Consider the following 15,781-nt stretch of genomic DNA (forward strand, 5'->3'; position numbering starts at 1 on the left):
CAATGTATTTGTATAACAGGAGATGACGGGACCTCGGATATGTATGTACAACGTATACTAGGCATTTCGTAATATAAGGTGTCAGTAGAAGAACCTCAGCCTCCACTATCTGGAGACTACTGAGGTAAGGTATATTTGTGTGTATGTGCATACATTTCTATAGAATAGACGTCCATCCTGGCAAAACACGCTCCTAAGGGATGGGCATGCCACCCACCATCTTCTTTACCAAAAACGATGAAACTTGCAGATCAAACAGTACAAATAGTCTAGGAATGATTCAGTGCACGTACAAACTGTTGCGACCACACATCATGCCACTGCTGCGGCGGTCGGTTGCTGGTGTACGGCCATTATAGCACTATTGACTCAAACCACGACTCCTCGCCACGCCACTCGGGGCATTGACCTTGACGCCCGATTCTAATCATCCAAGAGGTTTGGTTCGCCGTTAACCTGCCTCTCACCCTCTGCATTGTCCCTCGTGTCCTTGTTGCCCTTGGGCTCCTTCTTTTGGTGTCCTTTGCGAGCGTAGAACTCATCCAGCAACTTGGGGTTGATTCGGTTGAGTAGCTCCTTGGGGAAAATGCGCAGCAAGTTCCAGCCAATGTCCAAACTGTCGAAAATGGTGCGCTTGTCGTATGGACCTTGCGAGATGAACTGCTTCTCAAACCTTTCCAAGAACTCGAGCGAAAGTTTGTCTTCAGAGCTCAATGCTTCCTCACCCACGACAGCCTTCATTGCAGCAGCATCTCGACCAATGGCATACTTGGCATACAATTGGTTTGAGACATCACCGTGATCCTTTCTCGTGAGACCTTCTCCAATGGCAGATTTCATGAGACGCGACAATGATGGCAAGACATTGATGGGCGGGTAAATACCCTTGTTGTCGAGTTGTCGGTCCACGAAAATCTGGCCTTCGGTAATGTAACCAGTCAAATCGGGAATGGGATGCGTAATGTCATCGTTGGGCATGGTCAGGATGGGAATCTGAGTGATGGACCCGTTTCGACCTTCAACACGACCGGCTCGTTCGTAAATGGTGGACAAATCAGTGTACATATAACCAGGGTAACCACGTCGACCAGGCACTTCTTCTCGGGCGGCAGACACCTCTCGCAAAGCGTCGCAGTAGGCAGAAAGATCAGTGAGAATGACCAGGACGTGTTTCTCGAGCTGGTAGGCATAGTATTCGGCCGTGGTCAAAGCGAGACGAGGAGTGATGATACGTTCAATCGTAGGATCGTTGGCCAGGTTGAGGAAGAGAGTGACCCGTTCCATGGAACCGTTCTCTTCAAAATCTCGTGTGAAGAAGCGAGCAGTTTCCATGTTGACACCCATAGCGGCAAAGACAATGCTGAAGTTCTCCTCGTGGCCATCGTGAACACCTTTTGTGGGTTTCTTGACCAAGCCTGCTTGTCGACAAATCTGAGCAGCAATCTCGTTATGGGGAAGACCGGCAGCAGAGAAGATGGGGATCTTTTGACCTCGAGCGACCGAGTTCATGGCGTCGATGGCGGAAATACCAGTCGAGATCATTTCTTCGGGGTAAACCTTTATCCCGGTTAGTATTCGTGGGGCGCAGGAGAGTAGAGGGGGTGTACTCTTGAGTAAGGGTTGATGGGAGAACCATTGATGTCCAAGTAGTCTTCAGCCAGCACCTTGGGGCCCTTGTCTATAGCTCTTCCTGATCCATCAAAGATACGGCCAAGCATGTCTTCGGATACACCTAGTTTCAGACTGTGGCCGGTGAACTCGACTTTGGTCTGTAGTTTGTGAGCTTCTATGTAGATCGGCGGGTTAAGGAGGAAGGACCTTCTTGACATCGATACCCGGGGTTCCTTCGAACACCTGTACGACAGCTCTGTTCCCTATACGCAACGTATATCAGCGGGGAACTTGGGGGTAATGCATTGAACTGGTGTGGCGCAGGGGCGAGGAGTAACATACCTCTTGCTTCAAGCACCTGGCCTGATCTCTCGGAGCCATCTGGGAGGGTTAAACTGACGATTTCGTTATATCGAGGGAATTTGACCTGGTGGGGAATGCGTGTCAGTCACCGGGGAGTGAAGCTTTATCTCGATGCGGAACTAACATTGTCGAGGATGACTAGAGGACCGTTGATACCCCCGATGGTGTTGTACTTTAGTCTCGGCTTGATTGAAGGTGCACGGAAGTCGGTGTCGGCCATGATGATGGCCTATGGAGGATGTGGAGGAGAGAGAGGTGGAGGAGAGTGTAGAGGTGCTGGGGGAGCGCAGCGGGAGGCAGAAGGAATTATTTGGTGATGATGGCTGAGAAGTAGAGCAGTGGCAGTGAGTTTAGCAAGTAGAATGGCAGGAGCAGCTGCAGCAAGAAGGCCGATCCACCAATAGATTAGCGACGATGATGAATGGTGTATGCGGACAGTCAACCTAAGGTGCAAGCTCTGGGTACAACAGCAAATCTAAGCGGGAATTATTGGACTAGTCCCAATGTTGGAGCTCATATCAGGTCCAATGGGCCCTTACAAGTGTCGAGATAGCAGACATCGGTACCTGGACCAAAAAGCAATAGTGTCATGATGAGCTAGAGGACTTTATGCTTCGCAGAAGTCACATGATATACGGATGAGCATGTGAAAACTAAGTGAAACTTCCCCAGCCGTTTGCGTTGAGGCTCGTAGGTGGTACGGACCTCTTTGTGTTTGCCTCTTAAGTTAGGGACTCCTCATAAGTGGCCTTGACTGACTGGTTGACCCCTCTGCCTCTGTGTTCGTGGACTTGGCATAGTGACGTGGTGAGTGCCCACCCGCTGCCACTTGCTGCCTATGCACAGCGTCCATTGCCTGACTCTCCAATTCTAAGCCTATCGTAACACTTCGCCGCCCAAACCCTGGGCCCGCAAAAAGATTGAGTCCAACACCCAAATTTTCAGACATACCTTTTTGTCTGCCAGTGTTCCCTCCCCACCACTGCCTGTTTATCCCTGGGTCTTTCATAAAGACAGGACTCCATCTTGACTTGTTTCAATTTTCCACTGTTATTCTTGTCGACTTGTTACTCTGTCTCATCGACAGTCTGGTCGTCAATCTCTCGGACTCTATACCCCTCAATTGGCCCTTGAACCACCCCTCCTGCCTGCGGCTGGCTATTGTTGATAAGACAACACCGCCGCCACCACTGCCTCCTCTCGCCTTCCTCTATCCTTCATCCTTGCCTTCCTAAAACAACAGTCAATATGGTTGTGTCATCCTCCAAGGCTGCCCGTTTGGCCAAAAAGGCCGAAAAGGGAGACAAGAAGACCGTTGCCTCCAGAGTTTCTTCCAAGGCTGGCTCCAAAAACCCCTCCACCGCCGGCTCCAAGGCTTCTTCCGTCAACGGTGAAGAGGATGAAGATGACGCCCCCGCCACATCCGTCGATAAAATGGACAAGGTCAAACAACTAACTGATCAACTGGACAAGCACGGTCTATCTGATCGAGTCACCACCGGTGTATTGGCTTCCGTTGAGTCTAGCCGGGACGTCAAAATCATTTCCGCATCTCTTGTGTTTCACGGTAGGGTCTTGATCTCGGACTCGACCCTCGAGGTCAATGCCGGCAGACGATATGGTCTCTTGGGAGAGAACGGCTGCGGCAAATCGACGCTGCTCAAAGCCATCGAAAAACGAGAATTTCCCTTCCCCGACCATTTGGATATCTACCTCCTCAATGAGGGTGCTCCTCCCACGGACCAAGGTGCTTTGGAATGGGTTGTCAAGGAAGCTGAGAAAGAAGTCAAACGACTTGATGACCTCGCAGAGGAAATCCTGGAGAGAGAGGGCCCTGAGAGCCCTGCCCTTATGGATGTATACGAGGTAAGTCGTGCATCAGATGTTCAAAAACAAACGTGACTCTAACACAATTTAGCGCTCCGAAGCAATGGATCCCAATACTTTCGAAGTCCGAGCCTCACTCATTCTAACCGGTTTGGGCTTCAACAAAAAGACCATCCACAAAAAGACCAAGGACATGTCTGGTGGGTGGAGAATGCGTGTGGCTCTTGGCCGTGCTCTGTTCGTCAAGCCTTCTCTGCTACTCCTCGATGACCCAACTGCCCATTTGGATCTCGAAGCCTGCGTGTGGCTGGAAGAATACCTCAAGAAATGGGACAAGACCTTGATTCTTGTTTCCCATTCCATGGATTTCTTGAACGGAGTGTGCACTACCATGATCGATATGCGCCAACGACAATTGATGTATTATGGTGGTAACTACGATTCCTATATCAAGACCCGAACTGAGCAAGAAGTCAACCAACAAAAGGCATACGTCAAGCAACAAGAAGAAATTGCACACATCAAAAAGTTTATCGCTTCCGCCGGTACATATGCCAACTTGGTCAGACAAGCCAAGTCCAGACAGAAGATTCTCGACAAAATGGAGGCAGATGGTTTCATTCAGCCCGTTCATCAAGACCGTGTCTTCACTTTCAGATTTGCCGATGTCGAGAAACTGCCGCCTCCAGTCCTGTCGTTCGATGATGTCACTTTCAGCTACTCTGGAAAGAAGGAAGACAACCTTTACGAGAACCTCGATTTTGGTGTTGACATGGACAGTCGAACCGCGCTCGTCGGACCCAACGGTGTGGGCAAATCTACATTGCTACGTATCATGACGGGCAAACTCAGTCCCACCAGTGGAAGTGTCAGTCGGCACACACATTTGAAACTCGGCCTCTATTCGCAGCATTCTGCTGATCAGCTGGACTTGACAAAGTCTGCCTTGGACTTTGTTCGGGACAAGTACGCTTCCACTTCTCAGGATTATCAATACTGGAGACAACAACTTGGCCGATATGGACTGTCTGGTGAAGCACAGACGGCTCTGATGGGCACACTATCTGAAGGGCAACGATCTCGTGTTGTATTTGCTCTTCTTGCTATTGAAAGCCCCAACATGCTGCTACTCGATGAACCCACCAACGGTCTTGATATTCCCACCATTGATTCGCTGGCTGATGCCATCAATGCCTTCTCCGGCGGTGTGGTCGTTGTTTCCCACGATTTCCGGTATGTTCCTCCCTACCTAACAACATCCGAGCACTAGCTAACGCAGAAACAGACTTCTCGACAAAATTGCAAAGGACATTATGGTCTGCGAAAACAAGACGGTGCGCCGATGGGATGGCTCAATCGGAGAATACAAGAACCATCTGCGGAAAAAGATGGTCTCTATGGGACAGGTGTAGAGTCTCAATCTGCTACTGCCGAGTCATTTCTGCGTCATATTTTGATGAATGGCCTGTTGTGATTGGCACACCGATTGATTGAGGAAAATTCCTCGAGAGGGATTTCTCCAGGGAGATGTGTGCATCTGAACTTCAAAATTGCAAGACATACTGGTTCGCCCATCTCGCAGCACTGCAGGCGTTTGGGATAGAATGATTGATGATGCAGACGAGGGATTTCTCGGATACCTGACTATGAAGTCCACTCGATACCATGATTCCCACAAGACGAGACGAGACGAGACGTGCAACGCCCATGACTTGGACATCTCGATAGACGTTACCAGACTAGGTTATCCAAGATTCGAGAAGTTCATGCCGGACCTCGCTGACCAGGAAGACATGTCATGAGGGATATGGGGGAACGGGAGACTTCCCTTTGATCTGCAATGATGCCCAGAGCACTGGGTATCACATAGCTATGACGCATTGATAGAAGAAGACCATAGTTTTTGCAATGGTCCAAAAGAACAATCCACACTTCTTTCCAAACCATGTTCATCCATTTGTGGCAAGCGTATCTCGCTGTTAGTCGTCCATTCACTTGACAAGAATATCCTAGGATAGTCCTGCTTATCATCATCCACATCTATCTCATCTCTGGGACCACACTATTCCGCTTCATCATCCTCATCCCCGTCGTCCTCCCCATCCTCCTCATCGTCATCCTCAGGCCCATCCTCGTCCTCTTCTCCATCCCCATCAAAAGCATCCTCCGCCAACTCCACTTCGCCCTTAACATCCCACCTATCCCCCGCCGCGGCACGACTAACATATTTCACAAACCTCAAAGTACCTTTATCTCTGAGCACGACCGAGAATTTATTCCATGCCGGTGAATTAGCAAAGAGAATACCACCATCATCATCATCGCCACCTTGACCGCCATTCGAAGATCGATACACCGCCGGGTCGGATCTTTTGCCAACACTTGGTAATGGTTTGGATGATGATGTGTTCTCTCTATCATTATCCTGGTCATCATTGTCATCTTCGTTGTCGTCGTCGTCGTCACCTGCCATATATGCCTCTTCACCTCCGAATTCGATATGTGATGGTTGATCAACTTTGACTTTTGGGGTTTCGAGGGCTTTGCCTTTCCCTTTCCCCGTGGATTTATCTTCGACATCGCCATTAATGTGGCCTTTAGATCCACCGTTACTGGCCAAACGCTCGTGCGCACCAATAGCTGCAGTTGTGACATGGTCTTCTTGATGATTGATATCTCCGCCTTCATCCTCATCCTCATCTTCATCTTCGTTCTTCGCCTCCCATCCCTCACTTGGAGTCATGGAGATGGTGAATTCCAGTTGTGGCTGATCGCCCTGATATGGATTCGCGAGTGCGTAGTCCTTACCACGACGGAATCTCCTTGCAATGGCGTTCTGACGGACTAGACTCTTGGCTCTGATGCCGGTCACGAGAGCGAGCCATTTCTTGAATGCGTGCGAGTGCAGCAGATCGGTTAGAATGCGTGAAATGGGGGTTTTGTCTTGATGTAAGGCTTCCGAGCCTTGAAGATAGGCATATCGATGTTTATGGGGTGGGCGAGCGACTGCCCATTTGGATGGGTGAGCAGATACCTGCTCCACGGCTGTGTCGTCTGATTGTGAGCTGTCCTGTTCAACTGAGGAGATATAGTCCTTGAGTTCGGCGGCGAATTTGGCGTTGAAGAATTGTTCGAGTTCCAAGCTGGAGGATTCTTCAAAAAAGGACTGAAAGTCGCTGATCATATCTGGAGTTAGGAAACTCGGTGAGATGTAGTGAAGGAGGAAAGTGAGGTCTTGTTCAGTGAGAAGATCATCTTCTGTGTCGAGGTCATCGCCGGGGTCAACCTCGAGTTTTGCGGCCTTGCTGTCCATGACATTGCGAGGTTCGTCGAAATGTCGGAATGTCAACTGTGGTTCATCGAACTCGTTTGCAGCGCCTTTCAGTTGTGCGAGACTGGATCTCTGTGCTTGTGCCTGTTCGATTCCTTCTTCGAACCCGTCTTCGCCTTCTTGAGGGATATGGAACCACCCACTGATGGCCATGCGGATCCTGCCGCCATCGACTTCAGGCTCGCTGGGGTGGTATACCTCTTCGACGTCGTGATAGCTCTCGCCTGGTCGTACGGCGAAGAAACTCAATTGTCCAAAAGAAGGTGGGATGTTGAGACTATGCTCTGCAAGAGGGACTTTGATGTCCTCGCCAGCCTTGTTCCGTTTCGGCTCCGTAGGAAACAATCGCAATCCTCCACCCCATTCCGGTTGCCATGGATGGTCTGGATCTGTCAAGTATAAGATATAACTGACTCTTCGACTGCCAATGACGTCGTCATGACAGAGCAGGTAACTCCCTGGAGTGTAGACATTGACCGCCATATCGGTCTTGCTCCCGGAGACTTTTCCTGCGCCTGTGACATGAGACACCCAGTGTCGGAACTCCGAACTATACAGTGCATCTCGAAGTCTGACCAGGCTCGGTAGATGTTTCAATGCTTCTGCGTCGAGGTTGGACAAGTTGGCTAGGTCGCCAGACTGGTGGATTCGATAGATGTCCGTCTCTTTCAAAGTAAAGTGGATGTGAGTCGTGATCTCGTTGCGCACGGCGCGGAGGAGGTCTTCTTGGATCAAAGAGGGGACAACGGCATGAGGATAGGGACCGGATTGTTCGTAGTAGGAGCGGAACGACTTCTGGGTGTTGGGTTCGAATAAGTCGTTGCGGAATGCTGACTTTGTGTCGATGTCCAAGGTCGACCGCTTTTTGGCTGCAGGAACCTGTGCATGTTCTAACGGCCTCTTCATGGTGATGAGGCTTGTGGTTTAGTCCTTTACAATCAGCCGTACAGATTGAAGTAGAACCGCCGGTCGGGACAGCGAGGTTCGAACTACTGTAGGTGAAGGATTTCTTGTAACATGGACAATAAATAAAAGTATCAATTTATGCTGTGGAGAAGAAATAAAAATGTGGGTCGCCGCAACCAACGTCTGATGATACAATCGATGAAAACTTATGTTTTTGGTTCAGTCACACCACTTTCTGGGACTTGAGGTATTCCCACTTGAAACGATTCTGGCCGGAACATCGACATGACAAAACTCAATTAGTCCCGGAAGAGGGTGGCACAAGAAGTCATGCAGCTATGTGGGAATTCATACAAGATGTGGAATAGCATCATAAGGATCACGTGAAACGAGATGTAATGGGCACAATTCAACATAGCGTTCAATGCAATTCGATAGATATGTACAAGTCCATTCAAGTCATCTGGACTATCATGCCGAGTTCAAACTATGCTCAATCGCTCAAATCAGTTCGCTAAATCACCGCTTTCATATGCCAACCAAGAGTCGTTGCCGCGAAATATGTACTTCCAGAATCAGTTGGGTATCGCAGATTTCCTCGTCGCTATACTGGGCATATCCAGGTTCGTTTGCAAGATTGCTAGTGTTCAAGGGCGTAAATGATCAACCGGCGGGCCTTTCCTTGCCGAAAAGCCCAAATCCTTTTGACTTCTTCGGACGATGGGGTACTAATGAAGTCGCTGAAGGCTTTGCGCCTTTTGCAGAGGTCGTTTGGTGCTCTTGTGCAGTCCAAGGTCTGTCATCATCGTCAGTGTCGACCAACAGACTTGCTCGTAGACCTATGCGTGCTCGGGAACTGTTTGGCCTCTTCTCAAGGTCTCGCAGTTTACGGGAATTGGCCGATGAAGATGAATGACCCGGCCTCAACGGTAGATCCTCGTCCCAATTGCGTAATGGGAGATCTGAGCATCGGGTCTGGGTGACACCGTCCTGAGGGAGGACCAACTCCTGCGCCTCGTCGGCCAAGAAGGCCCGGTCGAGGCTCCGAAGGGGCTTCTGTACAGGTTTGGAGCGTGGGGATTTGGAATGCTGGGAAGGTTGGAGCAAGACTTGATCGTGTAACGAGTCGTTGGTCACTAGGATAGGGTCCTCTTCGGTCTGTTGTGTGGACGGAGTCAGAGGTAAGTTATCGCGAGGGGAGGGAATAGGTGACATGGAATAGTCAGGGACCATATCAATGGTCGGCGGGGACTTGACGTCCGGAATCGCCCTCCGCCTGGTCGAGGATGAAGGCCCAGAGACTGCCTTATTAGGAGGGCAGTCTTGGCTGCTAGTGTTTTGATTTGAATGAGATCCAATGAACTCGCGCAGATACGCTGGTATTTCGGGCATCTCCTCGATAGATGCGTCGGTTGCCTGCCCAGCAGAGCTCTCGGGATTACTCTTGGAGGAGGAGCTCTGAGATTTCATGGAGCCGGCACGTTTGCGGGCTTGGCCAGGCATTTGCATGGCAAGGTCCCCGGAGGAATTGATGGAAGGGGCGTAGAATTGAGTGTTGGGTGCCTCTCTATTCGAAAGTGTAGATCTTCCACGACTTCCAAAGGAGCCAGATGAGCTGGAGTTCCGCCTGTCGTAAGTAGCTCTGGCACCTCCTAGTCCTGTGAACAATGAAGAATCCATCTTCTTCATTTTGGAACCATCCTTGTCCCTTTTGTCTCTCTGCTTGATGCTTTCAGGTAGGCCATCCCATTTGCTGTTGACTTTGGGCACATAATCGGGCATCTTTTCCATCCTCACATGGGGGACTTTGGCCGGATTGGTAGAACCATGTTGCGCAATCATTTGAGCGGCGACTTGGTTCAAGGCCACCTGTGTGGGTTCTCTGACCTGAAAAAGGCCCCCAAACAAAGAGGGTTTCTTTTTGGCCAGAGGTGCATTGTTAATTGAGTTGCCCCCGTGCTCAACCTGAGTAGACTTCCTTTGAGCAGCTTCTTGGGCAGCCTGCCGTAGTTCCTTGATGGTCATGCGGGGTTTTTCACTCGGCTGTTGGGGCGAAACGAGATTCTCCCGCTCTTCACTCTGGTCTGTGTCACGAGTGGTGGATTTGGACCGTGAGTTTGACTTGCTTACATTGCTGAGCTCTCCGAGAGGTACGCTTTCTTGTGAGTGAAAGGACTGGCGATTCTTCAAATTGGGAACTGCAGCAGAAGCGCCGTCCTTGCGACGGCCAACGGGTGCCGGTTGCATGGCTACGTCGGCAGCTAATAGTTCGACGAAACTATAGCATCGATGGTTTATTTCAACATGATGGCCACCGAACTGAGTGTGAGACTGGCCGAGTTCGAAAACGACGAAATGCACCGTCGGAGCAACAATGTGAGCCAAGTGGCAATGGGATGCTGTGGTCGGTGGCCACTGAAGTTCCTAAGTCATAGTGATCCTGGTTGAAGTGGAAGATGTGAAGCTCGAGTAGAGATGGGTGTCGAAAACGCTGGAGGATGGAACGAAGAACCTTAGAGAAGACGCCGTCAAGGAGAATTCATATTAGGCATGATTTTGGCGTGGGCAGTTGGGGAGTGGGTTCATATTGGCAGGGCCATAGGGCGTTGGGTGGATTAAGATCGTAGATCACGCGTCAAAGATTTGACGTACCAGTGGCAACACATCTCATATTTTGGTGGGCGTTGCGGCGGCTCTTACCGAAGTCTACTACTGTACGCCAGCCTACGCATGTTGCTGGAAATGGCGAACAGCCGGGGGATGAGGTCGAGGTGAGGGTGGGATTGGTTAGTGAGGGATAGAGTAGAGAGAGGCAGCAGGGGGGATGGGATGCACATGGCTGGAAGAGGAACGTGCTGGCTGTCATTAAGCAAAGGTAAAGCTCCACATGGATGAATGGGTAGCAGAAACAAGGGGGGTACTGGAGGGCACGTGGGCACGAGGGCAGATCTGGCAGTGCTGGCCGCAGCAGGAATGAGAATTAACGTGGATGACGAGAAGCCGACGTTGAATGCTCGGGACCAAGACGGAGAGAAAAAAAGATGGCATTCGAGGCAAGGCGAGAGGTGCGAAGATGATTCTCCACTGTGAAAGTCTTGGACACAAGGAACATGGAGTGAGTGGCTGACGCAAGTGGAGGTTCGGATTGGTGGCAGTACACGTAAATGACAGCATCAATGGGCAACTGCGGCAGGGAGTTTAAACGCCTCAGAGCAAAAGCTGAAGTAAGTTTGCATTCAACGTGGCAGGCTTTTAATCTCGGAGATCAGCATGAGTCTATTCGTCCATGTAGGAGCCCTGATTCGAAACAAAGAGGGGAGCAGAAAGTGAAAGCAAAAAGAGTCAAAAAGAGCTCTGGGAGTTGAGACTTCCCACCTTCCAACCTTCCAACTTGCGTGTTGAGCAACTGCCAGTCATTCGTGTGAAAAGTGGCAGGCGCTGGTGCCCAGGCTGCAGCCTGCAGTCTTGACAGGGAGCAGGAAAGAACGCCACGCGACTCTGTTAAAATCCTGTACATAATGCATACGGAGGACGAGTATGTACGGAGTCTAGTAGGTCGCACCCTTCTTCTTCCCCACATTCCCATCCAGCGCGTTGTTGTCTCAATTCAACTGCACGGGCCACAGGGATTGTCCCTGAGACACATTGCCATGTGAGCTGCGACACGTCAAGCGTCAAGCGCATCCTTTGATCCATGATCCTGGAGACCTGTAACATGTTCACTCGTTACATACACTGTACGGAGTAGAAGTCTTGCCAGTATACAGTGGTAGCATTGGTAGTGCTCTCGTGCCCGACGCTTACGCTTACGCTTACAGACTACTCAATCGCCGCGCTAATTAAGATCTCGATCAGATCGGGGGGCTACCCCATCGCATCCGCACCCCGAGAGCCGAATCACTCGGTAATCTTAAGCTGAAAGTGTTCGGTGGCTTGTCAGCGTCCTTGCTCGGATGTTCCCATGCCCCCTCTCTTGACAGGACAGGTAGGTTCCTGGCAGGCACATCGTCGTCCCTTTCCTTAAGCCCAACTCTCCACCTCCAAACCAGACTTGCATCCACGTGGAGCCCTTTTGATGGGTTCGACTGTAGCTCAAGGGAGTATAATCTGATACATTTCTCACGAAAATCCTTTGAGACCCCCGGAGAGGGCGTCCAGAATGAGACATTGTCGCGATTGAAGTTCTCCTCCTTGTTAAAGTGCTTGTCTGGGGATCCTGGCCTCCCCCGAGTACAAATGCAGGGGGGCTGAAATTGATATTGCATGCAGGCTGCCTCAGGCCCTGAAGCCCTATGTAAGGTCAGCCCTTTTTTCTTTTCGGGCTTTGGGTGGAGTTTCATGGGACACGCACAGGGCAGAATGAGCCCACGTCGTCTACGGGCTGGCACGTGGCAAAAAGCATCTCAAGCTGCCTGGCGAATCCGACCAGGCTACGGAGGGATAACTGCCTACCATGTTGATGGATTATGGTGATATTGATATGATATCTTGGCTATCACAGGATACACTTGTTGAGTGCTGCCCAAGTACATCTGACAGACATCTTTCAAAGTAGAGTCATACGCTCCATATGGCGTTACTGAGGAGAGACAAATCGAAATGGCGGGAGGCTATCTCCGGCGGGTATTGGTCGCTCATTCCAGGTGCCTTGGCGCCCAAATCATAACTAGAGTCAGGCCGAGGGGCCGCTTGGTCCCCGGGGGGCACTTCCGCAGGTCTCTAACCCATGTAAGCACTGGTGGCACTTCAGATTAACACTCCAAGCAACACCTGAGTTTCTTGCCCAGGTTAGAGGCTGCATCTGCGCCTTCCAGCGCCACAAGTAGTAAACTCGTCGCTCCAAGCTTTGACTCATCATCCACTTTCTTGTTCACACATCAATCAACATAACAAACTTCGACATCAAACATCGTGCGCACTCACGTATTGTCTCACGGCGGCTTTGTTTCTCCGTCTAGATGGTTCAGAATATCGAAGACATCCGAATTTCTTCAAACTCTGGGTATCCAGCACCCTGCATCCTTGCCACGCACCCCGCTATCACTTGCCACGCATCTTGAGAGACTCTTTCGCGCTGGATTCAGCCCCTCGGCCCCATTCTCTTGACCTCTTCCCCGGCTCGCCAATCAGTCGCCAGCCACCACGCCCAAAGGTTGAACCGTTTCCTTGCCCGTTGACCATCCCCACTGCTCGGTGCCTAGAACATCTCCTTTTGCATCATCCAAACCTGGTTCACCAACCTCCGGCTCGCAATACTCGGGCTCTTTCAGCAGCTCCTTGTCACATCCCTCACTCCAATGACCACGCCAAGCGATTCCGGTCCCAGGGACACCAGTGGTCCTGATACGTCCCCATCTGCACCGCTCAAGTTGGTGATGCCCGAAGACCACATCAACCAGGCCACTGGGGCACATGATTCTACAGATCCTGCAGCACACCGTCTCGCCACGCTAGCACACGAGTCTACAGGGAGTCCAGAGAGACCTTCGTATTCTCCTGTCACACCCACCTTGTCCCATTCAAGTGCGGCTGCCAATAGTGCGACTGGTGCAGCCTCGCCCCCGCCTCAATGGGTGGATGAAGCCGACCTTGAAGCATTACCGCTCAGTCTTGATGACAACCCCGATGCCATTGCTCTGCGAGCCGCCCTCTCCATTCTTCAAATTCAACGTCAGCAGGCTCTCAAGGACATGCGAGATCTCGATAGAATGAAAGCTGCTGCGCTCCAAGACCCAGATCAATTTGTCCTTGACCTCGAGCAAGGCAAATTAAATCGGCCATCCAATCCAGGCGTTGGTTCGGACAGTTTCGAATCACCAGGTCAAAGTCAGGCGGATAGCACCTCCAAGTTTGGCAGGTTTCCGACTCCGCAGAACATAGCAAGAACGCCTCCTATCGAGTGGAAGAAGTATCATATTGTGGGGGAGCCACTAGATCGCCTCCATCAAGTCCAGCAGCACTACCCAGGTTTTGGTCAAGAGCCACACCCTGGATCAGCCAAACCACAGCCACACGCAATAGCCGCGCCTTATCGCCCTTTTTCCGACAGGCTCGATGACACCGATCCTCGCATCAAGAGTCAACCTCCGGAAAGCTAAGGCCATTGTGCGCTGCATGCTGTGCCTTGAAGTCATCCCCTGATATCGTCCCAGTCGACCCGACAGCCATCGTCCTTACTGACGGTGCGCCCAGAATCAAGATACCGTTCTCCACTTGTGTGAGTTTGGCTATTTCTGCCTTCTAGACGTTCAATTATTAGCATCCGAAGGCATATCATCAAAGCGTGTGAACAACGAACCCCATCTCTCAACTCCTCAGAGAAATCTTGTTGATTGCCGAGGTGTAGGCTTTGTAGCTTCTGCGATCCTTGGCGAGCCGAATGCGACGGCGTTTCACGCAGAGAGGGCAATGGGGGCCTCTCATCATGGCCGCCTCTGTTGCAAGCCCAGAGCTGACCAGCTGCTGATCGCCTCCCCAGTCACCGTTGGATCTGGATGACTGGACAAGGTCTAGAAACGTGACACAAGAGTAGCACAGCCGATAGTTGATCGGCATCCAACTCCTCAACCGAACCAGGACTTTGAGCCGATGAACTTTGGTGATTTTCGTGGGACGGGGAAGTCTGTGCATAGTTGGAACAGTGTCGCCTCGACGGGTAATCAAGGCCTTTTTGAGACTGTTGTATGCTTCTGCATGGCTCTTGGACGTCATTGCGAGTATGGCACGGTCTGGGACCTCGAGTGAAGCCCAGATCATGTCTTGTAGCTCGGCAGGCAGCTTGCAGATGCCTTGAGGCACAGGGGGGGTGGCGGAAGCGGTGGCAAGGATCTAAGATCAGATTGGCACATATCTACTCTGGCTGTTTCAAGATCACTCACGGCATCTGGGATGACAGTCTCTCGGAGCTTGAATTGACGACCATAAATCATGAACTTGTGGTCCTTGATTGTATCAACGGCCTTTTGCAGTTTGTGGTGCTCATTCTGCACTACAGCCTCCGCAGATAAGACGCTGAATATACGCTCCCGACTTTTTTTGTTAGCGACGAGTCTAGTCTGCGACGCTGGTGGAGGACTTACTCAAGGGGGGGCGGTAACTTGGCTACCGATGCCGCCAACATGTTCAATACTGCTTCAATGGTGAATCGCTCAAAAAGGGACATCATCCGTTGATGTAGAATCAAGAACAGGCAGAAAAGAAGAAGAAAGGCGGGGTTGGAAAAAGAAATGTTCGAGACGCGGATAGAGAAAAAAGAGTCAAGATCTGAAAACAGAACTGCAATCATGTCGTGCAGCGGAAGGGGAAACGTGAGACATCTAGAAATCTCACAAACGAAGGAATGAAATTCACCGTTTTGATTCTGAATGGGATGGACTCTGAACTTGGACATGTGCACACTTCGTTTGTCTGTCTTTCACAGTCTGCATCTTGACTCACAACTTCTACAGTCAATATATCATCCGTGAAGTTGAGGACAAGACGGAGTCAAACTGTTACGAAAGGCGGAAACTGTGTTAGCATCTCAATGATCACATGACAGGCATAGTGAAAGTGTCGACATGCGTGTATCACAATTGACACAACCAAACTCATCTCTTTTTTGACCTAGAGCAGCCTGTTGAAGTAGTAGTAGTAGTATAGATTGTGTCTATCCTATCTCGATGACTCAGCCTTGTCGAAAGGGGTGGATGCCATGTCACGTGCAGTCTTTGATGCCTGTGTAAGTCACGTGATAGCCCTATG

General features: G+C 50.7%; 6 protein-coding genes across 6 annotated transcripts; 2 read left to right on the forward strand and 4 right to left on the reverse strand.

The window, feature by feature from the left end:
* Window positions 1-79: 79 nt before the first annotated feature.
* On the reverse strand, window positions 80-2,507 carry PV10_01521 (V-type proton ATPase subunit B). The gene is made up of 5 exons (XM_016365740.1): window positions 2,099-2,507; window positions 1,954-2,038; window positions 1,819-1,874; window positions 1,608-1,769; window positions 80-1,557 (listed from the first exon to the last, which is right to left on the reverse strand). Exons 1-5 carry the CDS (start codon window positions 2,192-2,194, stop codon window positions 424-426), a joined length of 1,533 nt encoding a protein of 510 aa, XP_016229389.1. The 5' UTR covers window positions 2,195-2,507; the 3' UTR covers window positions 80-423.
* Window positions 2,508-2,944: 437 nt separating this feature from the next.
* On the forward strand, window positions 2,945-5,745 carry PV10_01522 (ABC transporter ATP-binding protein ARB1). The gene is made up of 3 exons (XM_016365741.1): window positions 2,945-3,840; window positions 3,893-5,034; window positions 5,087-5,745. Exons 1-3 carry the CDS (start codon window positions 3,223-3,225, stop codon window positions 5,211-5,213), a joined length of 1,887 nt encoding a protein of 628 aa, XP_016229390.1. The 5' UTR covers window positions 2,945-3,222; the 3' UTR covers window positions 5,214-5,745.
* Window positions 5,424-8,141, reverse strand: PV10_01523 (uncharacterized protein). The gene has a single exon (XM_016365742.1). It carries the CDS (start codon window positions 8,036-8,038, stop codon window positions 5,864-5,866), a length of 2,175 nt encoding a protein of 724 aa, XP_016229391.1. The 5' UTR covers window positions 8,039-8,141; the 3' UTR covers window positions 5,424-5,863.
* A 262-nt stretch (window positions 8,142-8,403) lies between these two features.
* PV10_01524 (uncharacterized protein) lies at window positions 8,404-10,586 on the reverse strand. Its single transcript, XM_016365743.1, has one exon. The coding sequence runs from the start codon at window positions 10,283-10,285 to the stop codon at window positions 8,702-8,704; it is 1,584 nt and encodes a 527-aa protein (XP_016229392.1). The 5' UTR covers window positions 10,286-10,586; the 3' UTR covers window positions 8,404-8,701.
* Window positions 10,587-12,928: 2,342 nt separating this feature from the next.
* PV10_01525 (uncharacterized protein) lies at window positions 12,929-14,713 on the forward strand. The gene has a single exon (XM_016365744.1). The coding sequence runs from the start codon at window positions 13,336-13,338 to the stop codon at window positions 14,134-14,136; it is 801 nt and encodes a 266-aa protein (XP_016229393.1). The 5' UTR covers window positions 12,929-13,335; the 3' UTR covers window positions 14,137-14,713.
* PV10_01526 (uncharacterized protein) lies at window positions 14,345-15,200 on the reverse strand (the record flags this gene model as incomplete). Its single annotated transcript, XM_016365745.1, has 3 exons — window positions 14,345-14,866; window positions 14,917-15,067; window positions 15,118-15,200. The coding sequence occupies 3 exons, from the start codon at window positions 15,198-15,200 to the stop codon at window positions 14,345-14,347; spliced, it is 756 nt and encodes a 251-aa protein (XP_016229394.1).
* Between the last annotated feature and the right edge of the window lie 581 nt (window positions 15,201-15,781).

The sequence above is a fragment of the Exophiala mesophila genome (assembly GCF_000836275.1).
Source record: "Exophiala mesophila strain CBS 40295 unplaced genomic scaffold supercont1.1, whole genome shotgun sequence".
In the NCBI taxonomy this organism is placed as follows: Eukaryota; Fungi; Ascomycota; class Eurotiomycetes; order Chaetothyriales; family Herpotrichiellaceae; genus Exophiala; species Exophiala mesophila.

Bases quoted from the DNA above. Each gene is read 5' to 3' on its own strand.
- PV10_01521 (XM_016365740.1), bottom strand. From the start codon at position 2,194: ATGGCCGACACCGACTTCCGTGCACCTTCAATCAAGCCGAGACTAAAG. The intron at 2,039-2,098 runs GTTAGTTCCGCA...ATTCCCCACCAG, and splicing joins CTCTAGTCATCCTCGACAAT to GTCAAATTCCCTCGATATAA. The intron at 1,770-1,818 runs GTCCTTCCTCCT...CACAAACTACAG, and splicing joins CGGGTATCGATGTCAAGAAG to ACCAAAGTCGAGTTCACCGG.
- PV10_01522 (XM_016365741.1), top strand. From the start codon at position 3,223: ATGGTTGTGTCATCCTCCAAGGCTGCCCGTTTGGCCAAAAAGGCCGAA. The intron at 3,841-3,892 runs GTAAGTCGTGCA...AACACAATTTAG, and splicing joins CCCTTATGGATGTATACGAG to CGCTCCGAAGCAATGGATCC. The intron at 5,035-5,086 runs GTATGTTCCTCC...ACGCAGAAACAG, and splicing joins GTTGTTTCCCACGATTTCCG to ACTTCTCGACAAAATTGCAA.
- PV10_01523 (XM_016365742.1), bottom strand. From the start codon at position 8,038: ATGAAGAGGCCGTTAGAACATGCACAGGTTCCTGCAGCCAAAAAGCGG.
- PV10_01524 (XM_016365743.1), bottom strand. From the start codon at position 10,285: ATGCAACCGGCACCCGTTGGCCGTCGCAAGGACGGCGCTTCTGCTGCA.
- PV10_01525 (XM_016365744.1), top strand. From the start codon at position 13,336: ATGACCACGCCAAGCGATTCCGGTCCCAGGGACACCAGTGGTCCTGAT.